The sequence below is a fragment of the Microcaecilia unicolor genome, unplaced genomic scaffold (assembly GCF_901765095.1).
Source record: "Microcaecilia unicolor unplaced genomic scaffold, aMicUni1.1, whole genome shotgun sequence".
In the NCBI taxonomy this organism is placed as follows: Eukaryota; Metazoa; Chordata; class Amphibia; order Gymnophiona; family Siphonopidae; genus Microcaecilia; species Microcaecilia unicolor.
In genome coordinates this window covers 53,814-71,818 of record NW_021963226.1, presented here as the reverse complement: position 1 = coordinate 71,818, position 18,005 = coordinate 53,814, and the positions used below count along the sequence as shown (strand labels likewise).

The 18,005-nt window shown below is 43.5% G+C and overlaps 1 protein-coding gene across 1 annotated transcript in view; it reads left to right on the top strand.

Moving 5' to 3' along the window:
- Nucleotides 1-18,005, top strand: part of LOC115459087 (unconventional myosin-Vb-like) — a gene marked incomplete at its 3' end in the record, with an annotated part of 135,313 nt that overhangs the window by 63,498 nt on the left and 53,810 nt on the right. Inside the window, 1 exon segment of the mRNA XM_030188955.1 lies at nucleotides 14,919-15,007. Within this exon segment, the coding sequence (XP_030044815.1) occupies nucleotides 14,919-15,007 (89 nt within the window).

The window sequence follows — 18,005 nt, the reverse complement described above, 5'->3', positions numbered from 1 at the left end:
TTCTTCACCACCACGAACGCTTCGAACCGGAAGGAAGTGCCCGCAGGAACTGACAGTGACGTCAGTGTCCTCAGAACGTTGAGGGTGAGTTTTATTATATTAGATTAGGCACTTTTCCAATTCATTTTTATTTAATTATTTATATTGATATTTATATCCCGCATTCTCCCAGACAGAGTTCAGATTCAATGTGGCTTACAATCCAGACAGTGCATATATATTATAGTTATAAATCTTCTGATAAAGGAAAAATGTTGAGTAAATCTTCTATATACGGCCATATGAAACTTCAGAAAAATTAGTTTATGAATTATTTCACATGGTTGTATTGTGTAACAAACATCAAATTATAAGCAGTTATACAGGATAAAGTCTGAAACAGCATTTTGCATAAAAGTGGTTATGGGGTAGGTATCAGGTGGGTGAGTGTGATGTTAGGGTATATATTGGTTTATTCATATGTTGGTTTTCAATGTGTGGGGTGTATATTTTATTTATTTATTTTATTTTAACAAAGTCACTTTATTTTCCTTTGCCTCAGAAACTGTGGGTTCTTTGGGACAGAGAATTCATTGCATGTCAATCAAAAAAAAAAAAAAAAGTCTAAAAATAAGCCAGATACCAAAATAGTGTTCTTTATCAACAGGTACATACCGAAGCAGACAAGATAGAAGTCCAAAAATCTTTATTGCACAAGTCCCAACGTGGCCACGTTTCACCAAAATGGCTACATCAGGGGTAAATACAACAAACTATCAAAAATAAAATATCCACATATTAGAATATAACTTACAAACTAAAAAAGACTAAAAATTAAAAAAACACATATAGATCCCAAATACGTTCATTCTCACATAAAATAAAACAAATAAAAAGCAGATGAGAAAGTGTGAACTCAACAGAGCTATAAGAACATTCTTAATTCATAAACTATTCAAAGTCACTGACAATAAAAGCATACATTAAGAAATCATAGAAGCATCTAATTACAATGATGTCCAATTAAAAAACTTTCTCAAACAGCTTAAAATAAGTGAGTGATTATTGACTACAAGGAGTGAATTGCAATATGTTTATAAGTCAAAAGGGGATTCAGGATGGCGTCATAGTAACATAGTAGATGACGGCAGAAAAAGACCTGCATGGTCCATCCAGTCTGCCCAAGACAAACTCATATGTGTATACCTTACCTTGAATTTGTACCTGTCCTTTTCAGGGCACAGACCGTATAAGTCTGCCCAGCAGTATTTCCTGCCTCCCAACCACCAGTCCCGCCTCCCATCATCAGCTCTGGTACAGACTGTATAAGTCTGCCCTCCCCTATCCTAGCCTCCCAACCACCAACCCCTCTTCCCCCCACCTGCTCCGCCACCCAATTTCAGCTAAGCTTCTGAGGATCCATTCCTTATGCACAGGATTCCTTTATGCATCTCCCACGCATGTTTGAACTCCGTTACCGTTTTCATCTCCACCACCTCCCGCGGGAGGGCATTCCAAGCGTCCACCACCCTCTCCATGAAAAAATACTTCCTGACATCTTTCCTGAAACTTAGATTTGAGTCAAGGCAGGATACGGACGACGGTTGTTCTTAAATAACTGTGGTGATTTCCTTTTTTCTTCGTAACTATGCCGAAAAGGAAGAGTAAACTTAGGGGACCTCCTCTTCCTAAGCAGATCCCTTCCTTACCTGGACAACTGCCAATGTCCTCATTTTTGGTGTCGACCCCAACTCCGGGCGTTTCCGTTCATGAGGCTGGGAAAAGCCTCGTCCAGGAGAGCGATTTTTCACTCAGCCCGCTAGGACCTTTGACCCCGCTACCTCCGCAACTCGACGGGGTTTCTGTTCCGAGGCCCGAAGCAGGAGGCTCGAAGGGGTGGCGAACCCCGTCGGAAGGAGCGGAACTCACGATACCATCAGAGCAGGCTGCGGGTAGCCAAGGTACACCGGAGATGGCAACTGGGGAAGTAACGGAAGACGTGACTCGGATTGTGAATTTACAAGAAGCTTTGCTTTGCTCTTCAGCGATTCAGCCGTTAATTAAACCCCAAGAGGTGTCTTTGGACTCTATATGGACCGCCCTAGAAGCCATGCACAAGGTCTGTAATGCCTTTATTTCCGTATCTTTAAATAATTCCTCTCAAATAAAGAACTTAAAAGATAAGATGGAAGGACTTTCAGTGAAACAAACTAAACTTGAGACTGTAACTGCAAAATTACAAGAACAAGCACAAATCTCTGGAGATAGAATGGCAGTACATCGCAAGATTGAAAACTTAGAAAATCTTTCAAGAAATTTAAACTTGCGTGTTCTAAACTTTCCAAAAGATCAATTTACTACACCTAGAGATATGTTTGTAAAATTGCTGAAAGAGGTGTATAACAGTGGCATAGCCAGACAGCCAATTTTGGGTGGGCCAGAGCCCTAAGTGGGTGGGCACAAAATTTTCTCTGCCCTGCCCCCTTCCTCCCCCTATTCTCCACCTCTCCCCCAGCACCTCCCAACTCAAAATAGAAACAGAAACACTTTAGCTCATGAGGAAAGTGACATCCACTATGCACATTTCTCAAGCTATCATATTTCATTTAAGATTCAAAATAAAATGCCTTTTCTACCTTTGTTGTCTGGTCATTTTCTTTTTCCATCATGTTGATCCAGTTTCTCTTTTGAACTTTCCAATCTTTCTGCTATTTCTCCTTCAAGCAGCTGCTGTCCATTTGCCTTTTTCTCCTCTCTTGTTCCATTCCCTCACTTCACTTGCCTCTGACATATTGACCTTTCCATTTTAGCTCTTTCCTCTCTTTTTTTTTTTTTTCTTTTCTGCTCTGTCCACCCAACTTTTATCCTGTCTAACCCCTTTTCCTTTGTTTTACTTTTCAGTTACCTCTCAGATTCCTTTTCACCCACTAGTTCTCCTATTCCCCATCTCTCTACTTCCCCAGCCATCCATTCCCTTCCATCTTCAATCTATTCCCCCTTACCATATTTCTTTCCCCTGTAATCACCATCCTCCACGCGTTCATTTCCTTGCCACCCCCTTGGCCTCTCCCACATGGTTCCACATTTCCCAATGTCTCTCTCCCTCCACCCTTCACCCTCTTCCAACATCTTCCTGTCACTTCTCTCTTTTGTCTTGCCCCCCTCTCCTGTGGCCAGAATTTCCCCCATCCATCCTGTTTCTTTCCACCCCCTCTCTCCCCCTTCGCAGCATCTCTCATCTCTTGGCAAAGAACAACAATATGGATGCAGCAGCTCACAGGTTTGCTTGCTGTGTTTTCAATGAACGGCGACGCGACGGCTGCGCGGGGGAGTGGAAACAGAAATTTACCAAATGGCTTCCGTGGGCTGGCTCACTTGCACTCCACTCCTGAGGTTGCAGCGGTGAACTGGCAGGCAGGCGCTATGCTCAAGTAGTAAAAGCAGCAAGCCGGCAGGTTTGAGTTCGTCCTTCGCTTCCCTGCCTTCTCTGCGTCCCGCCTTCCTGTGATGTCATTTCCTTTCAGGCGGGCGGGACGCAGAGAAGGCAGGAAGCGAAGGACGAACTCAAACCTGGCGGCTTGCTGCTTTTACTACTTGAGCATAGCGCCTGCCCGCCAGTTCACCGCTGCGGGCGAGGATTCGAAGATACGGACAGACGGATGGACGGGGATGGACTCGGACTCTGGGTGGGTGGGCGGGCCTGAGGCTAAATTGGGTGGGCCTGGGCCCATCCAGGCCCACCCGTAGCTACGCCCCTGGTGTATAAATACTCAGACCAAGCCCTTCCACCTACTCAGAGAATATATTACCTACAAACTTTGCCAAAATCCAATAAGAATGCTCCAGGTACCTCAGATAAGACTCCTGAATCACTGGACTTAACAAATATCCTGGAACAATCGAATGAAACTATTGAGACTAGAGCCACTTTAATTGTTTCATTTGTTTTCTTACAAGGCAAAGAAACATAGTAACATAGTAGATGACGGCAGAAAAAGACCTGCACGGTCCATCCAATCTGCCCAACAAGATAACTCATATTTGCTGCTTTTTGTGTATACCCTACTTTGATTTGTACCTATGCTCTTCAGGACACAGACCGTATAAGTCTGCCCAGCACTATCCCCGCCTCCCAACCACCAGTCCCGCTTCCCACCACCGGCTCTGGCACAGACCGTATAAGTCTGCCCAGCCCTATCCCCGCCTCCCAACCTCCAGCCCCGCCTCCCGATCTTGACTAAGCTCCTGAGGATCCATTCCTTCGGCACAGGATTCCTTTATGCTTATCCCAAGCATGTTTGAATTCCGTTACCGTTTTCATTTCCACCACCTCCCGCGGGAGGGCATTCCAAGCATCCACTACTCTCTCCGTGAAAAAATACTTCCTGACATTTTTCTTGAGTCTGCCCCCCTTCAATCTCATTTCATGTCCTCTCGTTCTACCACCTTCCCATCTCCGGAAAAGATTCGTTTGCGGATTAATACCTTTCAAATATTTGAACGTCTGTATCATATCACCCCTGTTTCTCCTTTCCTCCAGAGTATACATGTTTAGTTCAGCAAGTCTCTCCTCATACGTCTTGTAACGCAAATCCCATACCATTCTCGTAGCTTTTCTTTGCACCGGTTCAATTCTTTTTACATCCTTAGCAAGATACGGCCTCCAAAACTGAACACAATACTCCAGGTGGGGTCTCACCAACGACTTTTACAGGGGCATCAACACCCCCTTTCTTCTGCTGGTCACACCTCTCTTTATACAGCCTAACAACCTTCTAGCTACTGCCACCGCCTTGTCACACTGTTTCGTCGCCTTCAAATCCTCAGATACTATCACCCCAAGATCCCAGTATCCCGAGACTATACTTTAAAAATATACACCCAGAATTTAAGGGTGCAAAAATTTCAATTTTTCCGGATATTTCTCGTTGGTCTCAACAGAGGAGAAAGAAATTTCTTGAGATGAAACAAGCATCTTTGGCTATAAATGCAAAGTTTCAATTGCGTTTTCCGTGTAAATGTATGTTGACTTTGAATGAAAAAAGATACATTTTCTTTGAGCCTGATCAACTATGCACGTTCCTTGATGCACAAGGTGATAAGGGTTGAGCCCATATAAAGAAAGGTTGTATAATTAAGGGGTTACCTCCTGTCAATTCCTAAGGCTTATGAATGTTTAGTTTCCAACTTCCATTGGTTTTCTGTTTCAAGCTATCTTGAATCCCTAACTGATTTTGTGGTCTATAAAACTAAGGTTGTTATTTTTATTATTGGAAATGGTTTCTTCTGTAAACATGTGATACTGGTGTATCTTATCAAAGATGATATCTTTGTATTTAATGAAATTAATAAACAAATTTAAATATAAGACAAATGGGGCACCTACCTAAGTACATAAGTATTGCCATACTGGGACAGACCAAAGGTCCATCAAGCTGATCCGGGTCACAAATACCTGGCAAGATACCGAAAAAGTTCAATACATTTTCTGCTGCTTATCCCAGAAATAGCAGTGGATTTTCCCCAAGTCAATTTTAATAATGGTCTATGGACTTTTCCTTTAGGAAGCCATCCAGACCTTTTTAAAACCCCTCTAAGCTAACTGCCTTCACCACATTCTCTGGCAATGAATTCCAGAGTTTAATTACACATTGAGTGAAGAAAAATTTTCTCCCGATTCGTATTAAATTTACTGCTTTGTAGCTTCATCACATGCCCCCTAATCCTAGTATTTTGGGAAAGAGTAAACGATTTACTTCTACCCATTCCACTCCATTCATTATTTTATAGATCTCTATCATATCTCCCCTCAGCCTTCTTTTCTCCAAGCTGAAGAGCCCTAGTCACTTCAGCCTCTCCTCATAGGGAAGTCATCCCATCCCCTTTATCATTTTCGTCGCCTTTCTCTGTACCTTTTCTAATTCCGCTATATCTTTTTTGAGATTCTGCGACCAGAATTGAACACAATATTCGAGGTGCGGTCGCACCATGGATCGATACAAAGGCATTATATCCTCAATTTTGTTTTCCATTCCTTTCCTAATAATACCTAACATTCTATTTGCTTTCTTAGCCGCCACAGCACACAGAGCAGAGGGTTTCTTGGTCAGTGATTCCTAACGTAGAACCTTCGTTACGTAGCTATAGTTCAGGTTCCTCTTTCCCACATGCATCACTTAGCACTTGTTCATATTAAATGTCATCTGCCATTTAGACTCCCAGCCTCGTAACCCAGTCTCCCTAACCAGGGATGTTCAAGGTATCTTCCTGGTTGGCAGAAGTACATCAAAGTTATCCTGAGGAGTGCATACCAGAACTTAGTATACTGACTGAATCAAATAAGAAACGATGTGAAGCCAATTATTAAACAAAACACAAGGGAGACTCACATGGAACCTAGAATTTCAATCCACAACATATAGTGAAGTAAAAACAGAGATAAGAGCAAAAGCAAAAATTAATGTAGGCCGAAGTAGGCAGATGTGAGCCATCACATCTCTTAGGGGCCCTTTTACTAAAGGGTTGCCATGTGGCAACCCGGAACTACCACTGGCCCACCACAGCTGCCAGTGGTAGTTCAGCACGCAGCATTTCCGTCGCTGCCGGAAGTTTTCAAAAATTATCACTGAAGGGGTTTACCCAAAGGTACCGCTGGGTTAGCACAGGAGACCTTACCATGCTTCCCCCAAAATGGTCTGTTTCTTATAGAGAGATAACCTGACAGAGGGAATCCTGAGCTGGCCTTTCCTTTTTCTGTCACAGGGGCGTAGGAGTATTTGGCAGAGGCCTTCATTTGATTCAAGATCATTGTGGGACTCCAGTAATGGATTTGATGGCATTCAAGCAAAATGCTAAAGTTCTGAAGTTCATTTGTTGAAAGGAACCAGGAGCAGTGGTTTTGTTTGCCCTTCTTCAGCATTGATCTTAGACAGGTTTGCTTTAAATCTTTCCCCCCATTTTCTCCTCTGACCTGTTGCAAAAAAATTGCAGCTCACCCAGGTCTTGCAATCCTAGACACTCTGAAGTGGCTCAGGGATCCTTGATATTTGCATATAGTGTGGCTTCAGTTGGAAGACAATTTGAGGCTTACAAGAGTGCAGTTCTTATGGAAGACCAATATCACTTTTGTCTTCTGGCTTCTTCTTGAAAGGGAGTGACTGAAGAGAAAAGGCTATGCAAGGGAGGAAACTAGATGGCAGCTCAGAAAGGCATGCTGAGTGAGGCTCTGCATGATTTTGCTTTGTTTCTGGCTATTTGGCCTTTAGAGCTAATTCCTCATACCAAAAGGGAAGGGAAAACGTTTAGCTCCCACCCAAGTTTTGCAGACCCCTTTGATATGGCAAACAGAAATGTGCAGCTTTATCCCAGGGCAAACCAGTTGGCCTGGGGACAAGGAAGAGCCTAGACCTGGGGTGTGAGGTCTCACATAGTCCCGTGGGTCCAGTAATGCCTCATCCTCTGGGTCTTCTTCAAATATATCGGTCTCAGAACCGTTCTTATTCATTAAACAATGTTCCTCCCTTAAATATATTTCCCATATGTTATCACAAATATTCTTATTCCACTTTCCAATCTTTCCTCAGTGGTGCATAATTGTCCAAAATATGTTTTATGACAATTTCACTAGCACCAAACTCCTCATCGGCTTTGTTTAATCATTTTAGTACATTTTTAGTATCTTAGACACTTATCCCAAAGATATTCGGACTGGGGGCTATTGAAAGAACAATCATGTAAGGATGGTAATAAAGTCACCGCTCCCGGGGACTGTTGAGGGAAGCTAGGGTATGCGGTTTGAATCCACTATAACCCCATAGTTAAACCAAAACTACTACTACTACTTAACATTTCTAGAGCGCTACTAGGGTTACGCAGCGCTGTACAATTGAAGTTATTCTGGATGCTGTCTGGTCTGCTTTGGACTCCCCATATAAGATATGCTCTGGAATTGTCCTCTTGGTGCATTTGAACCCTCCTAGATTGCAGAAGGTGGAAGAGAGTTATGCTTTGTATTGTGAAAAAATTGAGTATTTGGGATCCGAGGCTCAACAAGTTAAACAGCTGTAGGCATCTTAAGCCCAAGATAAGATAATTCTCCATCATACAGTAGAAAACATGAATAACTATACTAGACATCTAAACTTGAGGGTTTTGAATTTTCCCCAGGATGTTGATGGTCACTCCTAAGGATGTTTTCTATAGATTTTTAAAAAAAGGTCTTTAAATATTCAGACTCCGGGTTTCCTCCTTTGCATAAGATTTATTTCATGCCAATTGCTAACCAGAAACAACCAGCCACTGCTGGAAAATCTTCTATCACAGAGTTTTAATTGGACAGGTCAAATTTGACAAGAGATATTTGAAAGCTCAATGGATTAGGTGACATCCAGAAATACCTCTCTTTCTCCAGGATAAAGGTGGCTGTGCTAGATTATTTATTCATCTAACAGAATGTAACTTCCTTGGTGGGAAGGTTTCTATTTTTCCAGACATATATAAACAGACACAACTTAGAAGAAGTAAAATGTTCTTTTTCTAAACAAGTTTTGTCCTTCGGAGCTAAATTTCAATTAAGATACCTTTGTAAATGTGTTATTTTCCTCGATAATAATTCCTATACATTCTCAACTGAATTATTTTTCAAGAGTGAAAGTGAGTATTTAGTACTGGGGCATTAATTACTGATTAAGCTACTTGCTGTTTTTCTTTAGCTAGTGTTCTTTTAGAATCCAGCTTCCTCTGGTTTGATGCTTGGTATGGACTGCTAGATGGGTTTATATTATGGGTTTTTTTTGTCTGTTAATAAATACTACTTTATATATGTTTATTCACCTCTGTAGTTCATTGAAATTTAATTGGTCCTCCCCTATTCCCTTCCCTGAGACTTATATTTTTATTTATTTATTTTGTTTGTTACATTTGTATCCCACCTTTTCCCACTTATTAGTAGGCTCAAAGTGGCTTACATAGCTCCGGAGAGGTGGTTACAGACTCCGGTGTGAACAAATACAGTATAGGGGTACTATTACAGTGACAAGTACAGTAAAGAAGTATCGGTAACTAGGTTGGGGTGATTCAGGGTGTGATCATGCGTCGGGGGTTGAAAACTGTCCGTTTCCTGATTAAAATGTCATATTTCATTATTCAGTGTTTGTCAGATACTGTGGGGTATGCCTTCTTGAACAGGTGAGTTTTTAGTTTTTTTCGGAATTCTAGATGATTATTCGTAGATTTCAGGCGTTTTGGTAGAGAATTCCAGAGCTGTGTTCATATGTAAGAGAAACTTGACATGTATGTTGATTTATACTTCAGGCTTTTACAACTTGAGTAGTGAAGAGTTAAGTATGTTCTGGCTGATTCAATTGTGATTCTAATTGGTAAGTCGATTAGTTCAGACATATAGCTCGGAGCTAGACCATGTATTATTCTGTGAACAAAGGTACAAATCTTGAAAGCGATACTTTCCTTGATTGGTAGGGTTTTTTCTCCTTTTCTTTTTTTTTATTTTGGCTTTTTCCCTTTTTTAAATAAGGGTTAGCCTTGGTTTCCATAAAGGTTCAGGTAGAGGCATTGGCTTCTTTGTGGGGTTATTTAGGAAGGGTTTCTTTGGTCTCACACCCTGTTGTTGATTGCTTTCTTAAGAGTGTCACTAAGGGCTAGATGCATCAACCAAACGTTAAAAAATCTAAATCATAAAAGTGCTTAACGAATTTGAAACAACGAAGAATGCACAAAAAAAACAGCTCAGAAATGTTCGGTGTGGTATTGAAAAGTACAATGTATCAAGCGTTCGTAATCCCCGTCGTTAATTTGCCCCTTAAGCATGCGCAGAGCAGCCACAAACGTATTAAACCTACGTAGGTTACTTACGTCAGACTGGGGCGTGCGAGGGGGGGATCGCGACCTGCAAGCCTTTTAGCTGTCTGATCTAGCAGAAGAGTGCAGTTGAAGATAACTCTAAAAAGAACGACCCTCGTAAATCCCCTTTTGTAACAAAAGACCTCTTTGCAGCTTGTTTACAGTACTGGGAAAATTGGCTTCAGGGGATAGCAGAGAGTGTTAATTTTCAAAGCTGTGGGAGAAGGGGAGAGACAGGATTTTTAAGCTGCAGGGAGAAGCAGTATGTTTTGTTTTGCAATGATGCAGGGGAAAGCGGAGAGCCACGTGTTTGTGTTTGTATCTCACTTTTCTTTTTAAACATGCTAGCTTGGATTTTTATGGTGCAGGGGGCAGCGGGGAAAGGATAGCTCAGGCCTTAACGACAGGTCTGAGCGCACGTAAAATTTCTGACGGTAAATGATTCGTTGCAATCGTCGGTATGGTTAGTGCATTCCGAATTGTCCACATTTCAACGGTAGTTTTTCCTTTGCATTCCGTTTTCGTTAGCTGCTTGCTTCGTAGGAAAAAGGCCTTTAATGCATGCAACGGTTAGGAATTTTCTTCGTTAAAGGGTTGTTAGAGGGTCGTTAAGGTTTAGTGCATCCAGCCCTAAGTGTCCCCTGTTGTGTTCTGTTGTCCCAGAGTGGAATCTCTGTTTGGTTCTTTGATTACTTTCCTCTGCACCTTTTCAGCCATTGATGCAAGTGTCCTTAAAAGATCTCACTTTAAAGATGGTATTTCTTGTGGCAGTTTGTTCAGTGAAAAGGACAACAGAGTTGCAAGCCTTTCCTCAATTTTTGTGAGATTGGAGTAGTTATTAGGACTGTCCCTTCTTTTCTTCTAAAAGTACTCTTTGTTCCATATTAATGAAGTAGTAACTTTACCATCTTTTCATAGAGAGGATTGGTGTGATTTATTTTGTTTCCTCCATCTCTTGGATGTTTGATTCTCTGTTGTGATATTTAGAAGTTACCAATATCTTTCACAAGTCGGACCATTTGTTTCTGTTGTTATTAGTTGAAAGAGGCAGTCATGCCAGCCTATGTTCTTAAAGTTCGGGTTTTTGAATAGGGTTTTCGTGCTCATTGAACTAGAGCTGTAGTGACGACTTACACAGAATCGCACACGGTTTCCCCAGCTGATATATGCAAGGTGGCTACTTAGTCTTCTCTGATTTATTTTTCTAGACATTACAGATTGCATGTCCAATGCCAGAGATATGCTGCCTTTGGAGTTGGAGTCTGTGTGCAGCAGGAATTTCATCTTCCTACTCTGGAGGATTGCTTTGCTACATCTTAGGTGTTCTGGACAGGTCTGATAGATGAAAAGAAGGAAATATTCGGACTTACCTGCTCGTTTTCTTTTCTTGAGTCCAACCAAATAAGCCTAGACTCCCACCCTGTATATCTACTTCTTCCACTATTGTAGCATTTCAGAGGTTTCTAGTGAATTTTTACCATTTCATAAATTATTGTTTGCATTAACTGGAAGCTCTGAATTTCTTCCTTTCTTAATGTGTTCTAGTTGTACAATTTTTGGTTACTGTATTTTGTTACAAGTATATTGAGAGGCTGTCAGCTGCAGTGTGCTCACAGTTCTGTTTTTCCCTGCTGGGCATAACCCAGGTGTTCTGTTCTGTACTGGTCTAGTTGGTCTCAAAATTAGCAGGAAGGGATGAATTGTCTTTTGCAACAGACTGGCTAAAGTACTAAAGAGGGCTTTAAACTAAATTTACTGGGGATAGGTGAAAAAAGCCCCAAAGTCATTAATAACCCTCCAGAAAAGTAAGACATCAAATACCTTTATAGAAAAAGGAAAAAAAATGTGGAGAGCCTTGTATACCAATGTCTGTAGGATGAGAAACACAGTTCTAGATCTGGAGGCTGCAATGATAGAAGCTGACTTGGATTTAGAGGCAGTCACAGAGACATGGGTCACAGAGAACCATGACTGGGATATAGTTATACCTGGCTATAATCTATTCAGGAAGGACAGGGTAGGTAAAAAGGGTGGAGGAGTGGCATTATATGTTAATATCAATGTGACAGAGTTGCAGGACATATGGGGTAAGGAAGAAGCACTGTGGGTTAAACTAGAAAGAGGGAGTGGAAAATGTATTTACATTGGTGTGATATACAGGTCTCCTTCACAGAAGAAATGGAGAGAAGACATTCACAAGATAGCTAGGAAAGGGGAAGTACTACTAACAGGTGATTTTAATATGCCAGATGTCGATTGCAGAGTCCCTGCTGCGAGGTTGTCTAGAAGCAAAGGGATCTTGGATGTTCTACCAGAAGAATTGTTCCAGCAATGGGTAATGGAACAACACGAGATGGAAAGATTCTAGACCTGGTGCTTATGAATGGGGAGAATGTTTCTGATGTTACAGTGGGGGATCATGGATCATTTGGCATCTAGTGATCACCGAATGATGTGGTTCAATATTAAGAGACAGGAAGAGCAAGCTTATTCAAGAATGAAGGTCATAGATTTTAAAAGGGGGGAATTTTTCAAAGAAGAGTTAGTTGGATGGGAACAGCTGAAGGAAGTAGAACAGTAGTGGGCAAAACTGAAAGGAACTATTTTAAAGGCGACATTTGTTAGAAAATTACATAAAAGTAAGAGGAAAAGAAGGCTGCTCTGGTTCTCGAACATAATAGCTGAAAAGGTAAGGGAAAAAAGGTTAGCCTTCATACGTTACAAGACTGCAGAAAGAGGAAGATGAGCAAAAATACCTGGAAAAGCTAAGAGAAGCTGGAAAAGCTGTCAGGAAAGTGAAGAAGCAAATGGAGGAAAAGATAGTCGATACGGTAAAATTGAACAAGACATATTTTAGATATGTAAATGAAAGAAGGAAGTGCCACAATAGCATTGTGAGGCTCAAGGCTGAGGGGCAGAAATATGTAGAAGCTGATAAGGATAAAGCTCTGAACTGCTCAACAATTATTTCTGTTCTGTGTTCACGGATGAAAAGCCATGGGCAGGATCACAGAAAACAAATGCTAATGGGGATGGATGTATGGTAGACCGGGACTAATTCTCAGAAGACTGTGTTTGTGAGGAGCTAGCTAAACTAAAAGTAGATAAAGCGATGGGACCTGATGGGATACATCTGACGGTACTCAAGGAACTCAGAGAAGTTCTGGCAGCTCCACTGTCTGACCTCTGCAATGCTTCTTTGGAGTCTGAAGTGGTCCTAGAGGACTGGAGAAGGGCGGATGTGGTCCCTCTGCACAAGAGCGGAAGCAAGGAGGAGATTGCGAATTAGACCGGTCAGTCTGACCTCAATGGTGAGTAATCTAATGGAAACGCTTCTAAAGCGGAGGATCGTGAGGTTTCTCAAATAGAATGGACTGCAGGGCCAGAGGCAGCATGGTTTCACTAGAGGCAGGTCTTGGCAGACAAATCTAATTGACTTCTTTGATTGGGTGGCCAAGCAGTTGGACGTAGGAGGGGTGCTAGATGTGGTGTACTTGGATTTTAACAAAGCCTTTGACACTGTTCTGCATAGGCGACTAATAATTAAACTGAGTGCCCTTGGTATGAGATTTACGTGAGAGGAAAAGGTGGCCATGTATAGAATGTTTGTACGTTTGGGAAGCTCGCCAGGTGCCCTTGGCCTGGATTGGCCGCTGTCGTGGACAGGATGCTGGGCTCGATGGACCCTTGGTCCTTTCCCAGTGTGGCATTACTTATGTGCTTATGGTTCTCAAAAGTAGTAGCTGAAAAGGTAAGGAAAAAGTGGTTAGCCTGTATAATCTACATGAGATCTCAGAAAGAGGAAGACAGGCAACAATATCTGGAAAAACCAGTGTCGTAGCTAGGTGAGGCCTTGGGGGCCTCGACCCCCGCCAGCCAAGATGTTACAGTGGCGGCAGTGGGCGGCTGAGGGGGGGTGGCAGCAGCGGGGTGGTGACCAAAATGTGCCCCCCCCACCTTGAGGTCTGCCCCCCTTGAAGTCTGGCTACGCCCCTGCTGCCAGGTACATGTGACCTGGATTGGCCACTGTTGGAAATAGGATACTGGACTAGATGGACTATCGGCCTGACCCAGTATGTCTATTATGTTCTTTTGTACTTTGCCATATCAAGGTAGAGAAATTTTATACAGCCAATTTATAGGGGTAAATGACTTTCTAGTTGCATAAATAGCTTTGAAAATTGCTGTCTGAAAACAGTTTTAAAAAACAAAAAGAAAAGAAAGGGAAACTAAAGCCCTGGAAATTCTGAATTAGTTAAAGCAGAAAAACATAGTAACATAGTAGATGACAGCAGAAAAAGACCTGCATGGTCCATCCAGTCTGCCCAACAAGATATGTGCTACTTTTTGTGTATACCTTACCTTGATTTGTATCTGTCATTTTCAGGGCACAGACTGTATAAGTCTGCCCAGCACTATCCCTGCCTCCCAACCACCGGCTCTGGCACAGACCGTATAAGTCTGCCCAGCACTATCCCCGCCTCCCAACCACCAGCCCCGCCTCCCACCACCGGCTCTGCCACCCAATCTCAGCTAAGCTTCTGAGGATCCATTCCCTCGGAACAGGGTTCCTTTATGTTTATCCCATGCATTTTTGAATTCTGTTACCGTTTTCCTCTCCACCACCTCCCGCGGGAGAGCATTCCAAGCATCCACCACTCTGTCCGTGAAAAAATACTTCCTGACATTTTTCTTGAGTCTGCCCCCCTTCAATCTCATATCATGCCCTCTAGTTCTACCGCCTTCCCATCTCTGGAAAAGGTTCGTTTGCGAATTAATACTTTTCAAATATTTGAACGTCTGTATCATATCACCCCTGTTTCTCCTTTCCTCCAGGGTATACATGTTCGGGTCAGCAAGACTCTCCTCATACGTCTTGTAACGCAAATCCCATACCATTCTCGTAGCTTTTCTTTGCACCGGTTCAATTCTTTTTACATCCTTAGCAAGATACGGCCTCCAAAACTGAACACAATACTCCAGGGTGGGGCCTCACCAACGACTTATACGGGGGCATTAAAACCTCTTTTCAGAACTGAACTTTAAATATGATTTAATATATATCTTTTCTTTTTCTCTAGGAAACCATTGCAAGCTGGCCAAACAGTGACAAACATGTGGATCAGGATGATGCAATTGAAGCCTACCACGGAGTCTGTGAAACAAACCGGTAAGTGTGGTATTTCTTTTAGCAGCTTTTTATTAGATAGGTCAAAAGTGCAGTGACTTGGGTCAATATCTTAACAAACAGCAACCAAGAGACATAGGATGAATTAGATCATCAAAAATGCGTGGGATAAATATAAAGGAATCCTGTTCAGAAGGAAAATGGATCCTCAGAAGCTTAGCAGAGATTGGGTGGCAGAGCCGGTGGGGGGAGGTGGGGCCAGTGGTTGGGAGGCGGGGCTAGTGCAGGGCAGACTTCTACTATCTGTGCCCTGAAAATGGCAGATACAAATCAAAGTCAAGTATGCACATAAAGTAGCACATATGAGTTTATCTTGTTGGGCAGACTGGATGGGACCGTACAGGTCTTTCTCTGCCGTCATCTACTATATTACTATGTAGATCCGTACGAAGAAATGGTGCATCATTTGCCTTCCGTAGCAAGAAAATCATTCAGTAATTGTATGCCTTGCATTTTGTCATGTTTTATTGCATTTTGAATTTATATGTGATTATGTACACAAGTTTTTAACCCACTTAGATTTTTAGATAATGCAGGCTAGAAATGTTTTGCAGTGAAATAAAATACCTTTGGAAGTCAGCAGAAAGCAGCATAGCTATCATTGATCAAGCCTAGCAAAGTGCCCAGTTCTGCCAAATAGAAGAGCCACCTGACGTAAGGCCTACCAAGTCACTCCTCAACCTCCCTCCCCCACGGTCTGGCTCTCTCTCCCTCTGATCCCCTCCCCTTCGCTTCACTTGATCTTGCATCTCTATTCCTTTCTTTCAAACATCCCCCTCCCTCCCCCAGCCATTTACTTTCATATTTATCTGGTAAAGGTCGCTGACAGCAGCAGGGTTTCACAGTTCACACCCACTGCCTGGAGCCTTTCCTGGAGCCTTTCCTTTGATGTGTCCCACCCATTCGCAACCAGGAAGTTGCATCACACGGGAGAAGATGCATTACAGAGAAGGCTCCAGGGCAGGCCTCAAGCAGCAGGTGTTGAAGCCCTGCCAGTAACCTTTACCAGAAAACTTTGAAGGTAGTCATAGTGGGAGAGGGGTTAAGAAAAGGAGAGATGCTGGATCAGAGGTAAAGGGGAGGGGAGTTGAAGGAGAGATGCTAGACCATAAGCAGGGAGAGGGGAGGAAGAAATGCAGGATTCAGGGGCAGAGAGAAGGGAAGAGAGAGGTGTGTTGGGCCCAGGGATGAAAGGAAAGAAGCTGGATAGTAGGAGGGAAGAAAGAGAGAGGACTATGTGGGGGCGGGGGCAGGAAAAAAGAGGGAGAGATGCTGGACTACTGGGGGAGGGGTAAAGGAGGGGGAAATGCTGCACCATGGGAAGGGGAGAGAGAGGACTTGCAAGATTGTTGCTCTCTATGCCAGCAGTGCCCACATTTCTTAATTTCTTAATTTAATTCTTAATTATTGCCCTAGAGCTGATGCTGGGGCGTGGTGCTTACAAAGGTGGGAGGGCTGTGGGCTGACATGGGACTGGAGTGGAAGAGGGGAGCTGACATGAGGGCTGGCAAGAATGGTCTGGGGAGGAACAAAAATGGGGATGGCAGAATGAGGGCTAATATTGCCTAATGGTGGGGTGGAAGAAGGGGGATAATGTTGGCAAATGGTGTGATGGTAGAAGGGGGTTCATACTACTAGGCGAAAGGTCTGATACTAGGGTGGGAGAAGGGAGCTTGGAGCCAACACAGGGGTTGGGGGTGGGAGAAAGGGCAGATGTTAAGGGATGGATGTAGGAGAAGGGTTCTAGTTCTGGGCCTGGAAGAAAAGGGGCTCTGGGCAGGGGGCTGACAGAGGAGGCAGTTGAGAGAAGGGGTTGGGGTTTTGAGATGGTTCTGATGTGGGGGTTGGGAGGAGGAGGCTATGGGCTGATGCAAAGACTGGGGATGGGCAATAGGAGAAGGCAGAGAGTGGGAAGGGGTTCTGAGTGAAGGTAGGAAGGAACTTGAGAGAGTGGAGTGGACCAGATGGAAGGAATCAGAATGGAAGGAAAGAGAGGGGGAAGGGGTGAGACTGGATCAAAATGGAGGAAAAGGGGGTAAGAAGGAAAAAGAGTGGAAGGAGTGGGTTGAGAAGATTAGAAAGAAGATGAGAAAGCCGAAAAGATGAAGGAGCTGGAGAAGGTGGAAAATGGTTGTGAGAGACTGGAAAGAGACAAATGAAAGATGTGAAAAGGGAATGAGGGAGGGGAAATGGGACTTGATATACCGCCTTTCTGTGGTATTTTGCAACTACATTCAAAGCGGTTTACATATATACAAGTACTTATTTTGTACCTAGGGCAATGGAGGGTTAAGAGGCAGATGCAGCAACCAAACGTAAAAAAATCTAAATCGTTAAAGTCCCTAACGATTTTAAAATAACGAAGAATGCACCAAAAAAAAAAAGTCACACATGCTGAGATCGGTATTGAAACGTACAATGTATCAAAGAATCACAATACACATCGTTAATCGGCCCCCAAATCATGCGCAGAGCAGCCAAGCGTTATGTTAGCTGCTCTGCGCATGCCACAAACAGTCAAAACACAAGCACATGGCTCCCAAATCAAAACAAAAAAAAGGGGCGGGAGGGGGCAAAGGCGCTCATCAGGAGCGTCCTGTATGGCCGTCCTTGCCCCCCCCCCCCCCCCGCCCGAGGTCGCCGTTCCCCCCTCCCCCACTTCCCCCTGCATTCTAAATTAAAAAGCAAACATACCTTTAGCAGCCCCGGCCCCCTCCCTGCCTCACTACTCTGTCTCCCCTCAGCTCCGCCTCCCGACATCCTCCGCCCTGTGCCCCGCCCCCTCTTGGGTCGTCGCCGCCATTCCCCTTCTCCATCGGGCCCCCCTCCCTGTTACCGGGCCCGTGCAGCGCCTCTCTCCTCTGTCCGACGGCGCTGCACGGGCAAGAAGAAGCTGATGCCTGCTTCGCCCAGCTTCGGTCGCGCGTCTCTCTCCTCCTGGGCCCGCCCCGTCTGACGTCGGTAACCTACGTAGGTTACC